Raw genomic sequence first — 19832 nt, 5'->3', positions numbered from 1 at the left:
AGTAGTTGAAATTCGACTATAATTAATTGGTATTGCAAGTTTGTACACTATTATGATTGTATTTTATACTTCTATAATCACAAATTTCTCCAAGGCTACTCTATAAAAAAATATTAATAAAGACAAACAATATTTAGTCTATTCTCAATTTGACAACAGAAGTCAAGAACACAAGTTTGACAATAAATAGTATGCATGCGTGTGTGCGTCAAATACATGGTAGTGTGTGTAATGTTTTCTTTATTGATTTAATGTATCTTTTATGCATTATTTTAAAAAATATTAGCATTGTGCACTTCTTCTCTATATTTTCTATAAGTGTGGAAAATTTCATTTTTATTTATTTTTTATTTATTTATTTATGTACACACAGAAAACAAGACACAGTACAGAGTAATAGGAAAATTATGTACAAAGGCACTGCTTATTTCTTTGAGAAATCTCTTCCAGCAGACCTGCGAGAGGATAATGAGAATAATAATAAAAAGTGATAAGTGTGTGTAGAACAAATAACACATAACTGAAATAACAAATACAACATGAGAATTATAGCACATACACATAGCAAATATTATAAGTAACACAGTACTCATACTCCTCCGTCCGCGCAATTTTCGTAAAAAGGGATACAAAGTTTTTGCTTCACGTATTAATATATAGATATCTAAGTGTAGTAGTATATTCAGTAGTTTTATACCTGAGAAATTCTGAATGCTCTTTTTCTACTAAAAGTGATTAACGGAATGACACCGTTAATAAATAGTGAAAGCGTGGAATTCGTGATAAATGTACTTTTTAATTCGATTTATTCGTTCGAATTTTAGATATGTCTCGTTCTAAGAAAGAAGCGACTTTTCTCTTTTTATTTGGAACAAAAAAATAGCTGCACTGGGAACGGTATAATTATTTCACTAAAAAAGTTATTTTTACTTTTTTTTTTATTGCTTACGTGTGTGGACGAGCTCGCCCCACCTGGTGTTAAATGGTTACTGGAGCCCATAGACATCTACAACGTAAAACGCGCCACACACCTTGAGATATAGTTCTAAGGTCTCAGTATAGTCACAACGGCTGCTCCACCCTTCAAACCGAAACGCATTACTGCTTCACGGCAGAAATAGACGGGGTGGTGGTACCTACCCGTGCGGACTCACAAGAGGTCCTACCACCAGTAATAGGCGGGGAAAATAAAAATATAAACACGCATTTTTGGTAGAAGGCCTCACAGTGTGTCCGTAGCGATGGTACCACCGGCCAGCTTTTCTGCCGCACAGTAATCATGCGTTCCGATTTATAAGGTACTTTCATTCCATAAATGAGATTAAAGCTTCAAATCTCCGAGTCTGCAGGTTCTGCTTTCTATAAGCTCCTGTAGCCACTTAAGATCAGGTAGACTGTAAGCTCGTATCACATCTAATGAAATTAATAAAATTTTAATTGTAAAATTGCAATGGAAGTTCCTAATTGAATCTCCTCAAGGCAACTTTTATTTGTTTTTTTAAATTAATTTTTAAGAAATTGGGCTGTTTACTGACTTTGACTTACAACAATGTTGTTAGTTGAAAGGGCTTTCGTGTTGAAAGCTTCCGGTAAACTATTACTGAAGGTTCCTTGTTGTAGATTACTAGATTACAAGCTCATCGCGGTATGCACTATAACCAATGCCCCATATATCAACTGGTCCACTTGTCTTTCCTATATACTCTAATGAATAGAATCTAATTACAGTTATGAACAGCCATTTCTTTAAGTTTCAACTTCATTGCTCAACAAGGCTTTATTCACGTTGAGTTATTTCACTCGAATCGTCACTGAGTACCAAGTGAGCTGTCAGGACATCACAGCACAGATATTGTAGTTAAAAATCAATAATAGACAAAGTCACAGGAAACTATATGGTTAGGAAACCATAATTTATTTCGCCTACGCTGAATGTCTTTATTTTTTTTCGTATTATTATGTCTATGTATACGTGTACAGGTATGACAACAGCTGCGGTTACTAAAATAAATGGCATACCGAGCCGCGAATGGATTACGAACTTACAATAAACGGACAGAATTAGGTCAGACAAGAAAAATGAACGAAACACTAATATTTTGTATATACAAATTTTAATTCACATTTTTATGTTTAAATAAAAAAATTATGTATATTTTTTGTGTACAAATTGGAACAGTTTATGAATAAAATGATGATTTACTGATACGTCTTCGTGGAGTTATGGTGGAACAACAGTTGAATACGCGAATGGGTTTCTTAAATGGATATTCAACTTTAAAACGGTTGCCCCACCCTTCAAACCGAAACGCATTACTGCTTCACGGCAGAAATAGGCAGGGTGGTGGACTCACAAGAGGTCCTACCACCAGTAATAACGCAAATTATAATTTTGCGGGTATGATTTTTATTACATGATGGTATTCCTTCACCGTGGAAGTCAATCGTAATGTTGAGTACGTATTTCATTAGAAAAATTTGTACCCGCTTGAGATTCGAACACCGGTGCATCGCTCAGCACGAATGCACCGGACGTCTTATCCTTGAAGCCACGACGACTTCTTGATATTATTTCTTATATTGCTGATATTCGAGAACGAAGGTAATATATTTTTTTTTATAGTCAGACGAGCATACGGCCCACTTGATAGTGAGTGGTTACCATCACCCATGGACTTCAGCAATGCCAGGGGCAGAGCCAAGCCGCTGCCTACTGCTTAATACTCTCCACAATCCTCGTTTGAAGAAGGACATATCATAGCGCTCGGGAAACACCGTGGAGGGGAGCTCATTCCATAGCCGGATGGTACGTGGCAAAAAATAGTTCTTTAGTAAGGTAATTTCCCTTGGTTGACCTTCCACAACGCTTCGAATAGGGCTGTAAGTCTATTTAACTTTGTTGGCAATAAAATTCCGCAGAAGTGACAACAAATCGCTGCGTCTTACATCGAAACCTGTAAAATAAATCGCACGTTTTAATAGTTGGCGTTTCGCCTAATTTTAGAGAAACCGACGAAAAGTTTCGTGTTAACTCCCGAAATTATTCTCAATTGTAGAAAGAGTCTTTTTTTTTTACTTTTAATGATGTTTACTTTAAAAATATTTTAGATGGATTAAAAAATATGTATGTGGGGGCAAACTGGGAATGTGTGCGTAACTTAATCTGCCCCACCCGTAATGCCTGTAAGATACAATACAATATTAATGTACTACATATATTGATATTCGAGTCCAGTAGAAAGATATCGTGAACGTCTTGTTTACTCTTTTTAGTTAGTATTTTTAGTGCAGTCGCAGTTTTTTTCCCTTACGCGACGTTAAGTGGCTGTTAGAGTCCTATGAGCCTGTGTCCTATGAGCCTATGGGCTCACAAAGTAAATGTCCTTCCACCTTGAGATATAAAGTCGAAATTGTGATTATACAGACTAATTGTTGTTCCACCCTTTAAGCCGTAATGAATGACTGCTTCGCAGCAAAAATGAGCAAGGCGATACGTCGTCAGTAAATTTCAGTTGGCGTTCACACTACGCTGATACATAGGGAATGCTGCTATCCGTTCTCCACTGAATCCCTTAGTTTTTTTTTATTATTATTGCTTAAGTGACCGGACGAGCTCACAGCCCACCTGGTGATAAGTAGTTACTGGAGCCCATAGACATCTACAACGTAAATGCGCCACCCACCTTGAGATATAAGTTTTAAGATCTCAGTACAGTTACAACGGCAGCCCCACTCTTCAAACCGAAATGCATTACTGCTTCACGGCAGAAATAGGCAGGGTGGTGGTACCTACCCGTGCGGACTCCCAAGAGGTCCTACCACCAGTAAACAGCCGCCAACTGCCAACTTGACTTTGGTCGGTCCGTCGCATAGGCAGCCTTTCACGCGATCTGGTGCCTTTTACCTGACCCTGAACGATAAGGAGCTCTATGGAGTCATTTCTATGGAGTCTCTTACGACACCGACGGAAAATTCTAAGCCGACAGCACACCTGTAAATATTACACCTGTAAATAACAGGCACATATGTCTTCATTTATGACGCGTTGTGCTCCGTGCCAAGATCAGTAATTACATTTTTTGTGATGGTTTTAAATTTCTGCGCCTAATGTACGTTTGACGCCACTTCCCATTTTAATGGTATTTTTAATTCAAGACACGATCACGTCTTGTTATTCTGTGTCCGATATTTAACATTTTTCGGCATTTTTCTGCCACGCACAGTAAATCTCTGGAATTCGTTGCCATCAGCGGTCTTCACCAACAACTGCGACATTGGGTTATTCAAGAAAAGAGCATATTCTTACCTGAAGGGTAGGCAACGCACTGGCGTAAACGCTGGTGACCGTGGGCGGCGGTGAATCACTTACCATCAGGTGACCCGTCTTGCTCGTTTGCCTCTGGTTGTTATAAAAAAAAAAAAATATGAGAATAAAATTAAGTGTTAAAGAAATATGTAACAAACTAAATTTTTGAGTCCTCAGGTAATTATTTGGAGGCAGACAACGTATCTAAGTAAAGTAGTTGTCGACATGAACGATTTGTTTTTAATATGTTTGCAAATGGAAAAATACTGTTTTTTAGTAAATAAATGTATTCCAAAATGTTCTTGTTAGTCTGCCCTAAAGATAGAGCACAGGATTAGAATAAATAGGGCGATTTTATATCAAAAGACAATTTAGATTTGGATCCCTGAGCCACAGAAGTCAGGTTTACATTAATTAGTAATTGAAGATCAGATGGTTGAGTAGATACTACATTATAAGACAATTTTTTCTTATCAAGTCCCACTATGCTTATAATAATATTTATAACGCAGACACAGTAGAGACACGGTAGGCAGCGGCTTGGCTCTGCCCCTGGCATTGCGGAAGTCCATGGGCGACGGTAGCCACTCATCATCGGGTGGGCCGTATGCTCGTTTGCCTACAAGTACAATAAAAAAAAAGACAAGCACCAAGACGAAATAAACAAATAATACTTTTTATTATTTTATAGTTGAATATTTTTTTTGTGCCCCATAAAATCGTAAGAACTAAACATCTCACGACATAAAAAATTAGCATACATCAATTTTATATCTTAAAGTGAAGCATTTTATTGCTATAGTAATTGTTTTCAACTTACGCCCCCGCAAGCATCGGCGTCCACGTAAAAAAGTTCATGAAATTTCCACATGACAAAATAATCGTAAATTATAAAGAGCGCTCGGGAAATATGACGTTTTATTTGAAAAATGACGGTTGGCAGCACTGCTCATTTTATCAATTAATTATAAGTTGATTTACCGGTTCGAATTAGAATTTGTTCTTTTTCTAACATTGGTCTTGTGTGTTTGGACGTAAAATCTATTCTGATATTTGTCGTTTTATTTACGTGTGTATTGCTTTGATAAATGTTTCCAAGTTCCAAACAAAATCGTAAATTATCACGTCACCTAACACGTGATGGCGTTTAGAAGTACGGGGTCTAATGGATGAAGCAGAATCCTATAGTAAAATTTCATGGTTCTAGTTTCTAAGCTAGTTTGAACCATTTACAAATTTCCAAACAAGCCGACATTGTCCACAGCAGCTTTATCACCGAGCGGTTTACACGCCTTCAATTCACACAATTCCGAAATCATTGTGGTCTAAAGGATAAGACGTCCGGTGTATTCGTATCGAGCGATGCACCGGTGTTCTAATCCCGCAGGCGGGTACCAAATTTTCTAATGAAATATGTACTCAAGAAATATTCACGATTGACTTCCACGGTGAAGGAATAACATCGTGTAGTAAAAATCAAACCCGCAAATTTATAATTTGCGTAATTACTGTTGGTAGAATGTCTTGTGAGTCCGCGCGGGTAGGTACCGCCACCCTGCCTATTTCTGCCGTGAAGCAGTAATGCGTTTCAGTTTGAAGGGCGGTGCAGCCGCTGCAACTATACTGAGACTTTAGAACTCATATCTCAAGGTGGGTGGCGGCATTTACGTTGTAGATGTCTATGGGCTCCAATAACCACTTAAGACCAGGTGGGCTGTGAGCTTGTTCAACAATGAAAAAAAAATGGGATTTTTTACGGCCACGTCTTCGTTCAACACGACCATATTTTTAGATAGATTTTTGACTATATTAAACTCGTCTATCCTGAATGCTTTTGTCATCACGTGAACAGGCTTACACAATACTAAAACATGCCTGTTTTGCATTACAAGTAAATACTAGTTTTATGTAAGAATTAAGTCAGTAAATTTCAGTTTTAATAAAAAAAAATCTTATTCAAATACAGGAAATACATAAAGAAAGAACTTAATGAAGTTAAAAATAAATAAAAAATGTTTATGATAAATTAGTTATAAAATATAAAAATATTATATTAGTACTCTTTTGCATTCAACCAATTTCTTGAAGCAAATTTAAGATAAGACCACTTTAATGTGTGAAAGGAAATTGGCGGACGATACTCTTACTGATTTTTAAAGACGTTTGAACTTACTGGTGATTAAAGTATTGGAGCCCGTTCCAGTAGCTACCATCATCTTGAACGTTCTTACCGCGAAGCATACTGGTTGGAAAGCTGCGACACAACAAAATTGTGATTTCGATCTCATATCTCATGATAAGTGACCACTGAACATCAAATATACCGTGCTATTCCTCACCCACTTACTGCCATAAAAATAAAATATCAGGCAACAGGTCCAGTAGAATATAACAGGTCATTTACTGGTGGTAGGACCTCTTGAGAGTTCGGGCGGGTGAGTACCACCACCCTGCCTATTTCTGCCGTGAAGCAGTAATGCGTTTCAGTTTGAAGGGTGGGGCAGCCGTTGTAACTATACTGAGACTTTAGAACTCATATCTCAAGGTGGGTGGCGGCATTTACGTTGTAGATGTCTATGGGCTCCAATAACCACTTAAGACCAGGTGGGCTGTGAGCTCGTCCACCAATTTAAGCAATAAAAATATAGGGAAGTTTTGCAAAATAATTATAATACATTTAAATCATCCCTAATACAAAATCTTTACACCACTGTAAGTCATCAATACGACCCCGAATACTTACGCTAATTCATTAAAAACGTCCCCTTCTAGAGTAAAAAAAAAAAGAATCCTCAAATAAACAACTCCACCGGGATTCTCCTCAGCCGTAAGATTAGCATATAAATGTGCGCCACTTGCGGGAAATAGGTAAATAAAAAGCCAATCGGCGGCACATTAAGTGGTTCTTGAGAATTTACATTTCTCGTGACGCTCCCGCTCCGATGGCGGGTGACATGTGTTAAGACACCTTAATTTACGGGAAATGGAAAAGCATATGCAGTAACACGACTAAAAGCATTTTCCCCAACTTTGGACAAACAGCGTACCCCAAACAGGACATTTCCTTAGAAAGGGATTTTGAAAAGAGTCCTGTGTCCTTAGTGCGAGTTTTTTAACACTCGCGATAGCGTAAAAGTAAATTAAAATTTTACTGCAGTTGGAACAGCGCCCCTAGCGACAAACGTAGGCAAAACGGTTACGCTTTCGAGAACGTTAAAAAACTCGCTCTAAGCACACAGAGCTATATTTATTACATCACTAATCTACTACTGACCATTTAAACCTCCATGGGCGGTATACTCGCCTACCTCAATAGGCCATTAAAAAGTAGTCACGCACGTATTCCCCCAATTATATTTTTATATTAGTACACCATATTGATATGTCTCAACAGTATGACGGATACTTCATCCTTCATTTAGGAACACATGAGTACAGAAACAGTAGTAGAATCCGGTAGCACAATGCTACTCATACGAGCTGAAGCTATGTGCTATAAAAAGAGCAAAAAGTGTCTCTTCGCAATGTGTTACTGTATCTATTACACCGCGGATTACATTTGTAAAATGTTTAGTAGCCTGCTGCCTAGAACTTTATAATAATCATAGTAAAGTACACGCGTAGTATTAGTTAAAATGTAATCATTAATTTGACATCTGCAAGTGTCGCCCCTGTGGCCTAATGGATAAGGCATCGGCCTCCTAAGCCGGGGACTGTGGGTTCGAGTCCCACCAGGGGTACGCCTTTTTTGCTTTTTTTATTTTTTTATATACTCGTTAAACTGTTTTATCTAATTACTTAGTACTTTGTTATATTGTTTACCAAAACACAACAAATGCAATGCATTGAATTATTTTTAGGTGTAAAGTGAAAAGTTTTATTAAAAATACAAAACTTTCAAGCGTCTCACCTTTGGGCATGAGGCCAGATTATCCGAATTATCCGAAGTCCTGATTTTAATATTTTCAAAATGGCTATCTTTAAACCTAATAGTTTGTCGCGCTATTAGGCCTTTGAGATACCACAAAGAACATAATATAACTTATCTGACATACATCTGACATTTCTCGTAGATAGATAGAGCCTACATTTCTTCTTCTTCTTCTCAGTCGTTCACTCCTGGCGGAGTGGTCGTGGTTACGTAAGTCTTAATATTTGGTTGCGGCTTTTGAGAGGCTTCTCCATCTCTCTCTATTTGTGGCGGTACGTGTACACTCAGTAAGGGAACACTTCGTAGAAAACTTAACCAAGTCTGTCCACCTTGTGGGTGATCGGCCGCGAGAGCGTTGGCCGTCTACTCTTCCTTGAACCACTAAACGTTCCAATGACCTTTCATTACGAATGATATGTCCAAACATATTAAGGATTCGCAATTGCACAATCGACGAAAGCCTTTGTTTGATTTGGAGCTCTTTGAGGATGGATACATTAGTGCGATGAGCAGTCCATTTTACCCTCAGCAAGCGTCTCCAGCACCACATCTCAAGGGCGTCAATCTTTTTACGACATTTTTGATGGATCGTCCATGTTTCTGCTCCATATAGGAAAATAGGAAATATTAAGCACCTCATTAAGCGAACTTTGGTATTTTTAGTTATACGGCGATCTTTCCATATTTTTGTGAGCTTTTCCACGGCTGATCGTGTCACGGCACAACGTCTTTTAATTTCTTCTTCGCAACTTCCAGTATTTGTGATTGTGGATCCCAGGTAGATGTAACTCTGGACAACTTCGCAATTTGCTATTTCGTGTAAATCAGATCGATTGTTATTCTTACGATCCACCACCATCACTTTAGTTTTATCGCGGTTTATGGCAAGGCCAAAGTTGGAACTAGTTATTTCCAGAAGCGAAAGAAACTGTTCTACGTCGGCTTGTGACGTTGCAAAAAGAGTAGTATCGTCTGCATATCTAAGGTTTGATATCAGTCGACCTCCAATTGAAACACCTTTGTCCCAGTTTTCTAAAACCATCCGCATTATGTATTCGGTGTAGATATTAAACAAAAGAGGGGAGAGAATACATCCCTGTCGAACACCAGCTTGAGTCTTAAAATTTTCGGAATCTATTCCATCCACGCGAACAGCAGCTGTGCCGTCTTCATAAAGTCTCTTAATGAGATAAACTAGATGTTCTGGTACTCCCATTATTATTAGTACTTCCCACAGCTTCCACCACTTAACGGTGTCAAAAGCTTTGCGAAAATCCACAAAACAAATAAACAGCGGTTTATTGAACTCACGCGCTTTTTCTATGATTTGTCTTAGGTTGAGAATTTGTTTGCGTGTTCCTTTTCCTTTCACAAATCCGGCTTGTTCTTCTGCGATCTCCCGACCCACATATGCCTGTAGTCTCTTATTTAGAATAGAAAGAAGGACCTTGCTCGCGTGGGATATCAGAGATATTAGGCGGAAATTATTACACCTTTTAGTCGACCCTTTTTTATGCAGTGGAATGAACAAGGAATGTGACCAATCCTTAGGCCACTCTCCCGTATTCCATATTTGCAGACAAATTGAGTGTAAAGTATCTACACCAATATCCCCCATCATCTTAAATATCTCTATGGGAATTTCATCAACCCCTGTAGCCTTGCCACATTTGAGGTGTTTTATAGCGGCCTCTACTTCCACTCTCAATATAGACGGTTCTTGTTCTGTGGGCATTGCGTACTTAGATTCAGGGATCAGTAATCTTTGCTTATCTAAAAACAAGGATTTGCAGTATTCCTCCCATACCCTGACAATCAGCTTAATTTCTGTAACAGTGTTACCAGCAGAGTTCTCTATTGCCCAGGACTTTGGCTTGAATTGTTTTGTAATCGTTCTTATTTTTATGTGAAGATCCCTTGTCTCGAGTTTCTGAGCGTGCCGTTCGAGTTCTGTGCAAATAGTGTTGAGCTCCATATTGCGATCTCTCCGACAAGCAGTTTGTATTTCAGAACTTAGCAGATTTAGTTTTTCCATGCTAGCTCCAGATGCTTTTTCCTTGCGTCGCTTTTCTACGAGTTTCCAAGTGCTCCACGACATCCAATGCTGGCGTTTTGCAACCCCTAGCCTGGGCTGGGAGATCTTAACTGCGTCCTTAATTATTGTTTTGGCTGATTGCCAAAGTGACTCCGACTCACCATCGTGGATGGCATTCGTCGAGGTACCTTTTACATTTTGCAGAGATTCATAAAAGGCCTCTCTGTCTACAATTTCAATACGTCTTGATATTCTTTTGGTAGTGCAGTTGCGCAGTTTAAGTTTCAGGCCACATATCAACAGTTCATGATCAGAGAGACAATCTGCTCCGGGCAATGTGTGTGCGTTACATATCGAGCTCCTCCATCTAGTTCTGATCATAACGTAATCGATCTGGTTACGGTGTTTGCCGTCAGGGCTGGTCCACGTATATAGGCGCCTTGGATGTTGTTTAAAAACGGTGTTCATTATAGTGAGGTTGTTATCGGCGGCGAATTGAATTAAGCGTTCGCCCCTGTCATTACGTGTACCCAGACCATATAGCCCTACTATGTGGCGCAGGCCAGATTCATTTTTTGTGCTACCTACCTTCGCATTGAAATCTCCCAAGACAATCAGAGGCTCTCTCTTTGGGACTTGATCCATGCAAGTTTCTAGTTCATTTATAGAAAGTTTCCATGATATCATCATCAGCTGTCGATGTGGGTGCATAAACTTGGACTATATTTATTGGAACTGGTGAAGCATCAATTTTTATAGACATAATTCTCTCATTAACAGGGTTGTAGCCCAGGACAGAATTATTCCACAGTTTTGGTATAGCAATAGCCACACCGGCAAAGCTGTTGTTTTCTTTTCCGGAGTAATATATGGTATGTTTCCCTGTGTCAAAGTGGCCGCTATCCTTCCAGTGAGTTTCACTAATGCCAGTAATAGTGGAGTTACATCTCTCTAGCTCGCTTTCCAAGATCTTCAGTTTGCCATCCTTGAGGAGACCACGAACATTCCATGTACCGACGCGAATCTTGTTGCGTAGCTGTATGGTTCTCCTTCCAGTAGCATATTTTCCAGGAGATGCCTGGTTGCCTACATCGTCCTGGCCGGTAGCACATTTCACACCCTGATCCCCGGAAAGATCATGGCGCCGGATGCCACGCGGATCGCTCGCCTTCTTAAAATTGTTTTTAGACATTTCCATAACTTTAATGGGAAAATAGTAGCAGTGGTTTCCCGTTGCCTTCTGCTCCAGCACTTTTAGAGATTATTTGGACCTCAAGGCTGCTGTAGCCTCTACTCTAGGTAGGTATGTAGTTATACCGCTACTTGCTCGGTCGCCAGAGCCTCGTTGGTTATCTAGCAGGAAGTACCACGGAAGCCAATTGTCTTCCGCCGCCATCCAGCGCGTGCAGGTGAGGTTAACATTTGGGATGGCAGAGATGTTGATTACCTTCCCCTTACTCCCCCTTAGCCTACATACCCGTCTCAATATACCTATGAGTGAGACAGTACCATTTAATATAACCGATTTGCGGTAGGCAGCGGCTTGGCTCTGCCCCTGGCATCGCTGAAGTTCATGGGCGACGGTAACCACTCACCATCAGGTTGGCCGTATGCTCGTCTGCCTACAAGGGCAATAAAAAAAAAAGATTTTCTTTTAAAAAACACATTAACACGAAAAATAGGTTATTTTAGAAACGGATGGCTTAATTGGTGATTTAATATTAATTTTTCTTAAAACACATGTAATATATAAAGATAAATGTACCATACGCTTCCGTTCCTACTAAATAATATTAAAATTCGAATTATTTTATTTTCAAAAGCTTTCGAACGAGGAAGACACTTTAATTCATTTTAACGATGCTAAATATTGCGGCTGGTAGTTTATTGAACAGTGCTGGGTTAAGACACGCACCGCGATAATCTTTGCTAAATGTGTAAACACCCATTTACTAAAAGTATACACGCGCCACCTGTCGTACGCTAATGGTACTGTGACATAAACCTTCTCTGAATTGTCAAAAATTACACAACATTTTAACTCAATCCGATAATCTCTATATTAATACGTGAAGCAAAAACTTTGTATACCTTTTTACGAAAATCGCGCGGACGGAGGAGTATGAAATTTCCCACACTTATAGAGAATATAGAGAAGGAGTGCAGAATATTAATTTGTTTTAAATTTGTGCAAATTGTGCATAAAAAATACATTAAATCAATAAAAAAACATTACTCACACTACCATCTATTAATATACTCTTTGCTTATTGTCAAACTTTCCTTAAAGTCTTTGGTCAAATTCAGAATAGATTAAATATTGTTTGTCTTTATTAATATTTGTCTAAAGTGTAGTATTGGCGAAATCTGTGATTATAGAAGTTTAATAGTCTTTGACAATAGAATTATAATAGTGTACAAACTTATAAATTAATTATAGTCGAATATCGACTACTGCGGGACCACTAGTAATAATAAATAGCTGGGAACAAATTACGCACTGTCATCCGATCCCAATTAAGGATTCCCAGTGCTATGGGTACCAAAGACTGATAAACATACTTATATATATTTAAATATATACATAAAAAGATAATAAACACCCAGACAAAGAGCAAATAAACCTATTTATCACACAATGTTGACCCGATGTGGAAATCGAACCTAGGACCCTTGGCGCAACAATCAAAACCGCTAACTACTGCGCCATCGGGTCAGTCCGGGTAGGATAAGCTCATGTTGGTATTATTATTAGTAACTGTAAGCTACAGATGACCTAACAGCTCTCTTGATGCTAAGTAGGTATTAATCTATAATCACCATAACGTGAGATGCATGAGAACTCTTGCTATCTCTTTCTTCAGACGTCAGATTACTTCTAGTTTATGACTGTGTTGCATAAAATAAAGTGATCCCTTGTATTATGGTTATGATAAATATTTCAGATTCAAGATAGAGTTTATTACTTCATTTTTATAATCACAGCTCCCACATGACAATCTTCTTTACTTATCAGATACATTGATGGTCGGAACCCAAAGAAAACAGTTGCCACAAAGCAATCATGTATGGTTTAAGCAAAACAAAAGGTTCTGGTTTAAGCAAAGCTTTTTAACAAATACCTTTTTACGTGATGGGTGTTACAGAGCAGGTAGTCAAGGTATGCGCCACGCCTTTATATCGACCTGACAGGTGCGATGTCTTCTGATTGGACGAGATCTGACTTGGGACAGGTGTAGTCGGTTTTATAGCCAATTAGAAGTTTTCACCTTTTTTTTCGAATTTAGAATATGCGATGAAAAGCAGCATTAACAGTCTTTTATGAATTTTAGAAAGTTGCGCATTTCGAATTGTTGTTTTACTTTTTGCGCAAAAAAAAAAATATGGCATGGAGTCTAGACGTTTTTTATTTATTTATTTCAATATTTTTAACTTACCTGTGAAGTGACATAAAAAAGTAAACGAATACGAAAAAATAAAAATATTTTTTCGAAATAAAAAACAAACCATGTATATTTCTGTCTGGTGCATATTACACGGTGCTTTAGTTCGTCACACGGCGGAAATCCGGCACGTAACGAGTTGTAATGATGTGTGGACGATTCACCTGGATACAGCGGTCATTAGTGGCTTAGTGAGGTGAGGATATCGATAGGGTTCAGTCGATACTTTGATGTTAGCTCAGCATTATGTAAGCATGCATCAATATAAGCCAATATAATAATAATAAGCTCACTGTATATGTTTTAGAAGAATAGTCTTCCACAATGTATATTTTACCAAATAAAAATTTCAAACAACGATTTATTGCGGGGATAATTATTACAGTGGATGTATGTTTATAGTGCTCTAAGCGCACGTGTGATGCAACGTGGTTCTGAACCATCAGATAGACTATACAAGTCGTGTTGATGATGTTTGATTATTTTTGTCTCACGAAGTATGATATTACTAAAATTATGCTGAGCTTAGTAATTGTTTTTTTTTCCTTTAAATTGAGCTACGAGTTTGTTCCCTTTTTTTTTTTTTTTTTTTTTTTTTTTTCCTACCTATGCTGATAGCCTTGAGAGGCTATTTCAGCTTCACCCTAACGTTTGTAGGTGAGCTCGCGGGGCTCAACCGGAGAGTTGCTAACACTGACCCTAGCAAGAGCAGTGCTTCGCAGAATCTACCACCGGATCGGAAACGCGACCCACTGAGAAGATCCGGCGAGAAACTCAGTGGGCTGTGTCTATGGGTTAGTTCGCTCGTCGAGCCCTTCGTCGCAAGCGACGGGTTCGACGAGGACGGTGACCGGTGCTTGTGGTGCCTAAGAGCACCGTTAATGGATCAGGAGGATCCGTAATGACGTGCTTTGGGTGACGTCGACGGTTTACCATTCGGTCTACTGGGTCGGGTATGTAATTTCCAGCGGCTACGATGAGAGGGTTCTCATGTCGTGCCGCCTTCTCAAAATGGCGCAGCGATGCCGACTGTAGATACTTACTGACAGAGTCAAGGTCCAGGTCATCGTGGAGATCCACGTTCCTCAGGAACCATGGTGCTCCGACGGCTATCCTGCAGAATCGGGATTGAATAACCTGAAGGGGCTTCAAGTTGGTGCGGGCTGCGTGAGCGAACACTACGCTTGCATACGTCATGACGGGGCGTATGCAAGTTTTGTAGAGAGTTACCTTATTACGGAGGGACAGTTTGCTTCGCTTGCAAAGCATAGGGTAGAGACGTCCTAATATGAAGGCGGCACGGTCGCGTACCGTTTTAATATGGGGACGGAATGTCATCCCTCTGTCGAGGGTGACGCCTAGGTATTTGACCTGCGAGGCCCACGGTATGGGCTGGCCAAAGAGAGTGACGGGGCTAACGGCGGAGGTGTTTGCGCGCCTATTAGGGAGTGGGATGCTCGAAGTGGTATTCGGAGGGCGACCCCTTTTGAAGAGCACCGCTGTGCTTTTCGTGGGGTTGATGTCGATGCGCCACTTCCGGAACCACTGTCCCATGGTGGCTACTGCGATCTGGAGTCGCCGATGAAGCAGCGACATCTTCCTACACGAGTAGTAGATAGCCGTGTCATCGGCGAAGAGCGCTAGATGGGTCTCCGGAGACCGGGGTATATCATTGATATACAAACTAAATAATAACGGGGAGAGCGCGGAGCCTTGCGGGACTCCGGCGGTCAGTTGACGGGGACGAGAACGAGCTCCCTCTACTCGATATCGAAACGAACGGTTCGACAAGAAGTCTCGTATGATGAGCACGAGTCTGTCTGGCACTCCCATGTTGTACAGTTTGTAAATTAAACCGTTGTGCCAGACTTTGTCGAACGCCTTCGCGATGTCGAAGAAAAGGGCGCCGGTCGGGATTTGTTTACGCCTATTTAGTCCTATCAGGATGTGCTCCGTGAGGCGGTGCACTTGTTGTACGCACGAGTGTTTAGAGCGGAATCCGAACTGTTCGTCTATGAGAATTTTGTTCGCGGTAACAAAATCCCAGAGGCGTTTCCTAAGGAGCCGTTCGTAAATTTTTCCTATCGTCGGGAGGAGACTAATCGGACGGTAACTAGAAGTTTCGTTTGTCGGTTTGCCCGGCTTATGTATACCGATAACGTCCGCTTCTTTCCACACCGCGGGAAAGATGCAGTGCGTCATAGCGGCATTTAACCCGGCGAGCATGAGGCAGGGTATCTCATACCCTGGTAAAATTTTAAAGTTGTGTATTTTATAAAATTTTCGTCTGACAACACTAGCGCGCTCAGTAGCTGGAGGCAGGAGCGTGCGGGAGGGGATAGTGGCGTGATCGCAGTGTGGCACGGGACACCGGCGAGATATTCGTGTGCAAACCTGTTTCGGGTATGTTATACCCTGCCTCATTGTTGACGTATTTTTTTTATGTAATTTTTCCGATTATTAATTTCAACTGTTTTATTGGTATTTTTATGTTATCCATTGTTCTTTTTTTATGATTTACTGTATCGGTTGTCTTTCGTTCCTTTAGTTGAGTTTTTTTTTATTATTTTCAGTTTTTGATCAAAATGGATATTGAAAGACAAGAAGAGCGAATCCGTGCCATGTTAGAGGAGGAGCTAAGTGATTATTCTGATGAATCCAGTTCAGAAGATGAAACCGATCACTGTAGTGAGCACGAAGTGAATTATGACACAGAAGAAGAGCGGATAGATTCAGTTGATGTTCCATCCAACTCCAGGCAGGAAGAAGCAAATGCAATAATAGCAAACGAATCAGATAGTGACCCCGATGACGATTTACCATTGTCTCTCGTCAGGCAGAGAGCTTCAGCTTCTCGACAAGTGAGTGGCCCTTTTTATACGTCAAAAGACGGTACCAAGTGGTATAAAAATTGTCAACGTCCAAACGTAAGGCTTCGTTCCGAAAACATCGTAACAGAGCAAGCTCAAGTAAAAAATATTGCAAGGGATGCTTCTACAGAGTATGAATGCTGGAATATTTTTGTCACTTCAGATATGCTACAAGAAATTTTGACCCACACTAATTCGTCAATTCGCCATAGACAAACCAAAACTGCTGCTGAAAATTCGAGTGCTGAAACTTCTTTCTACATGCAAGAAACCACATTATGTGAATTGAAAGCATTAATTGCATTATTGTACTTAGCTGGCCTTATCAAATCTAATCGACAGAGTTTGAAAGATCTTTGGCGAACCGATGGAACTGGCGTTGATATATTTCGCACCACAATGTCACTCCAGAGATTTCAGTTTCTGCAAAATAATATTCGTTTTGATGACAAATCTACGAGAGATGAGCGTAAACAAACTGATAATATGGCTGCCTTCAGAAGCATTTTTGACCAGTTTGTTCAATGCTGTCAGAATGCGTACTCCCCAAGTGAGTTTCTGACTATCGATGAGATGCTACTATCATTTAGAGGTCGATGCCTGTTTCGTGTCTACATTCCAAATAAACCAGCCAAGTACGGTATAAAAATTTTGGCTCTAGTCGATGCAAAAAACTTTTATGTCGTGAATTTGGAAGTGTACGCAGGAAAACAACCGTCGGGACCATATGCAGTTAGTAATAGACCCTTTGAAGTAGTGGAGAGACTCATTCAACCAGTTGCACGATCACATCGCAACGTGACATTCGATAATTGGTTCACCGGATATGAGCTAATGCTGCATCTACTAAATGAGTATCGACTCACGTCGGTTGGAACTGTACGAAAAAACAAGAGACAGATTCCCGAATCTTTCATTAGAACTGACAGACAACCTAACAGTTCAGTCTTTGGGTTTCAAAAAGATATTACACTCGTTTCCTATGCGCCAAAGAAGAACAAGGTGGTTGTTGTTATGTCCACCATGCATCATGATAACTCAATAGATGAATCTACAGGAGAGAAACAAAAACCTGAAATGATAACATTCTATAATTCGACCAAAGCTGGCGTTGATGTGGTTGATGAGTTGTGTGCCAATTACAACGTTTCTCGCAACAGTAAACGATGGCCTATGACTTTATTCTATGGTGTCTTGAACATGGCAGCTATAAATGCTTGCATTATTTATCGAACAAATAAAAACGTTACGATCAAGAGAACAGAATTCATTCGTAGTTTGGGCTTATCAATGATTTACGAACATCTGCATTCAAGAAATAAAAAGAAAAATATTCCCACCTACCTCCGCCAGCGAATCGAGAAACAGCTAGGTGAACCATCACCAAGACATGTGAATGTACCTGGGCGATATGTCAGATGCCAGGATTGTCCATACAAGAAGGATAGAAAAACCAAGCATTCCTGCAATGCTTGTGCCAAGCCCATATGTATGGAGCACGCAAAATTTCTTTGCGAAAATTGTGCTGAACTCGACAGTAGTCTTTGATCATATTTTTAGTTTAAAAAAATAATTATATGTTTTATAATGAAAAGAATCTCATTATCTTTCAGTATTAGGTTGATTTATATTCCAAAGAATAATATTTTTGTTAAATTGTTGATTTTTGTAAACCTCTAAATGTTTGTTGCTAAAATTACTGTGTTTAAGAAAAAGATTAATAAATAATAATAATTTCATAATTAAAAACTTCTTTCATTGAATGCCATTAAATAAACCATTATTTTACAAAATAAGATCAACATAATTGAGTAAATAATAATAAGAACAATATTATAGTACAACAAAATATGGGTATGTCATACCCTGCCACATTCTTGATGTAACTTTTTTTCACCTCATGCTCGCCGGGTTAAAATTGTAGCCAACATTGCTATCAGTTGGACTGGCAAGAGTTTTAGCGCGCGGTTGCGGATGCCGTCGGAGCCGGGTGCCTTCCTAGGTTGGAGGTTGTGGATCGCGTCTCTAACTTCGTCAGTGGTAATGGGGGGTAACGCGTCCGAGGGCGGCAGGGAAGCTCTGCGCTCGACCTCCCTGTCGACTAACTCGGTGTGTTCGGGGTCCGCGTGTTGAGTGCTGGTGGTGCACTGCTCTTGCAGTGCATCGGCCAGCAGCTCAGCCTTGTCATCGTCATCGAATGCCGGTGGTTGGCCTGAAGGGCGTACGAGGGGAGGCATAGTAGCGGTAGTTTCGGATTTGAGAGTCCTAGCTAGTCGCCAGTATGCTTGGTGGGAGGGCGCGAGTTGTTCTAAATAACTATGCCAATTATCGTTACGCGCGTCACTTAGGCGGGAGTGGACTTCGCGTTGTAGACGACGCATCCGAATCCGGTTTGAATGCGTGGGAAGACGATCGTAGGCCCGGATTGCCGCGTTCCTAACTCTTAAGAGATTCCTAAGTTCGGAGGACAGTCTGATGCGGTGGAAGCTGTCCTCCACATCGACTTCTTTTGAAGATCTAATGATCGCGGAAGAGATATGATCGGTAATGATGTTTATGGATTCGACGGTGTCCTCGGGGGATAGATTCGAATCTGGGCCGTAAGGGAGGATTGGCGGAGCGGCTTCGGCTAGGCACGTGCCCAGCTTATTCCAATCCACCATGGTCCTCGTAACAGTGGCTGGGTTGTGAGGGCGACCGAGCTGCATAAGGACAGGTCGGTGGTCTGAGTCGAGCTCTGACAGTGCTTCGATGGAACGTAAGCGCAGAGTTACGTTCCTAAGCAATGCCAGGTCTATAGTGCTCGGACGGAGCGCGATGTTATACGGATAACATGTTGGAGTTGGGGGACCGACTACTTCAAAAGTGAGGTCGTCTATAAACGCGTCGAGACGCCTACCGTTAACGTTCGTACGATGGCAGTTCCACCTAGTGTGGTGGCAATTTAAATCGCCTGCCAGGATGACGGAGTCTCCCATGCCAAACAGTGACTCGATGTCACTGCTCAGGAGGGGCTTGTCCGGGGGGAGATAAACGGATGCGATGACGATCGGCTGGTGTCCCGTCAGCGAGATACGGCACACTGACGCCTCGATATGTAAGAGCGAGGGAGTATCGAGAGGAACAACGTGCAGAGCCCGCCTATAGTAAATGGCAGTCCCGCCTTTGGAGGCGGTGAGTCTGTCATTCCTAACCATGACGTAATTCGCGACTTTCGGGTCACGACGCGAGGGCTTCAGACAGGTCT

General features: G+C 40.6%; 2 protein-coding genes and 1 non-coding gene across 3 annotated transcripts; 2 read left to right on the top strand and 1 right to left on the bottom strand.

The window, feature by feature from the left end:
• The first annotated feature begins 7973 nt into the window (after positions 1 to 7973).
• Positions 7974 to 8046, top strand: TRNAR-CCU (transfer RNA arginine (anticodon CCU)). The gene has a single exon. It is a non-coding gene; the product is annotated as a tRNA-Arg (tRNA).
• Positions 8047 to 10930: 2884 nt separating this feature from the next.
• LOC101738813 (craniofacial development protein 2-like) lies at positions 10931 to 11464 on the bottom strand. The gene has a single exon (XM_004931210.2). It carries the CDS (start codon positions 11462 to 11464, stop codon positions 10931 to 10933), a length of 534 nt encoding a protein of 177 aa, XP_004931267.2.
• A 4519-nt stretch (positions 11465 to 15983) lies between these two features.
• LOC101744263 (uncharacterized) lies at positions 15984 to 18334 on the top strand. The gene is made up of 2 exons (XM_038013068.2): positions 15984 to 16118; positions 16289 to 18334. The coding sequence occupies exon 2, from the start codon at positions 16301 to 16303 to the stop codon at positions 18131 to 18133; it is 1833 nt and encodes a 610-aa protein (XP_037868996.1). The 5' UTR covers positions 15984 to 16118; positions 16289 to 16300; the 3' UTR covers positions 18134 to 18334.
• Positions 18335 to 19832: the final 1498 nt, after the last annotated feature.

This window comes from Bombyx mori, chromosome 9, assembly GCF_030269925.1.
Source record: "Bombyx mori chromosome 9, ASM3026992v2".
NCBI lineage: Eukaryota > Metazoa > Arthropoda > Insecta > Lepidoptera > Bombycidae > Bombyx > Bombyx mori.
This window is presented reverse-complemented; position numbering and strand designations above follow the sequence as displayed.

Coding starts and splice junctions, on each gene's coding strand:
- LOC101738813 (XM_004931210.2), bottom strand. CDS start 11,464: ATGTCTAAAAACAATTTTAAGAAGGCGAGCGATCCGCGTGGCATCCGG.
- LOC101744263 (XM_038013068.2), top strand. CDS start 16,301: ATGGATATTGAAAGACAAGAAGAGCGAATCCGTGCCATGTTAGAGGAG.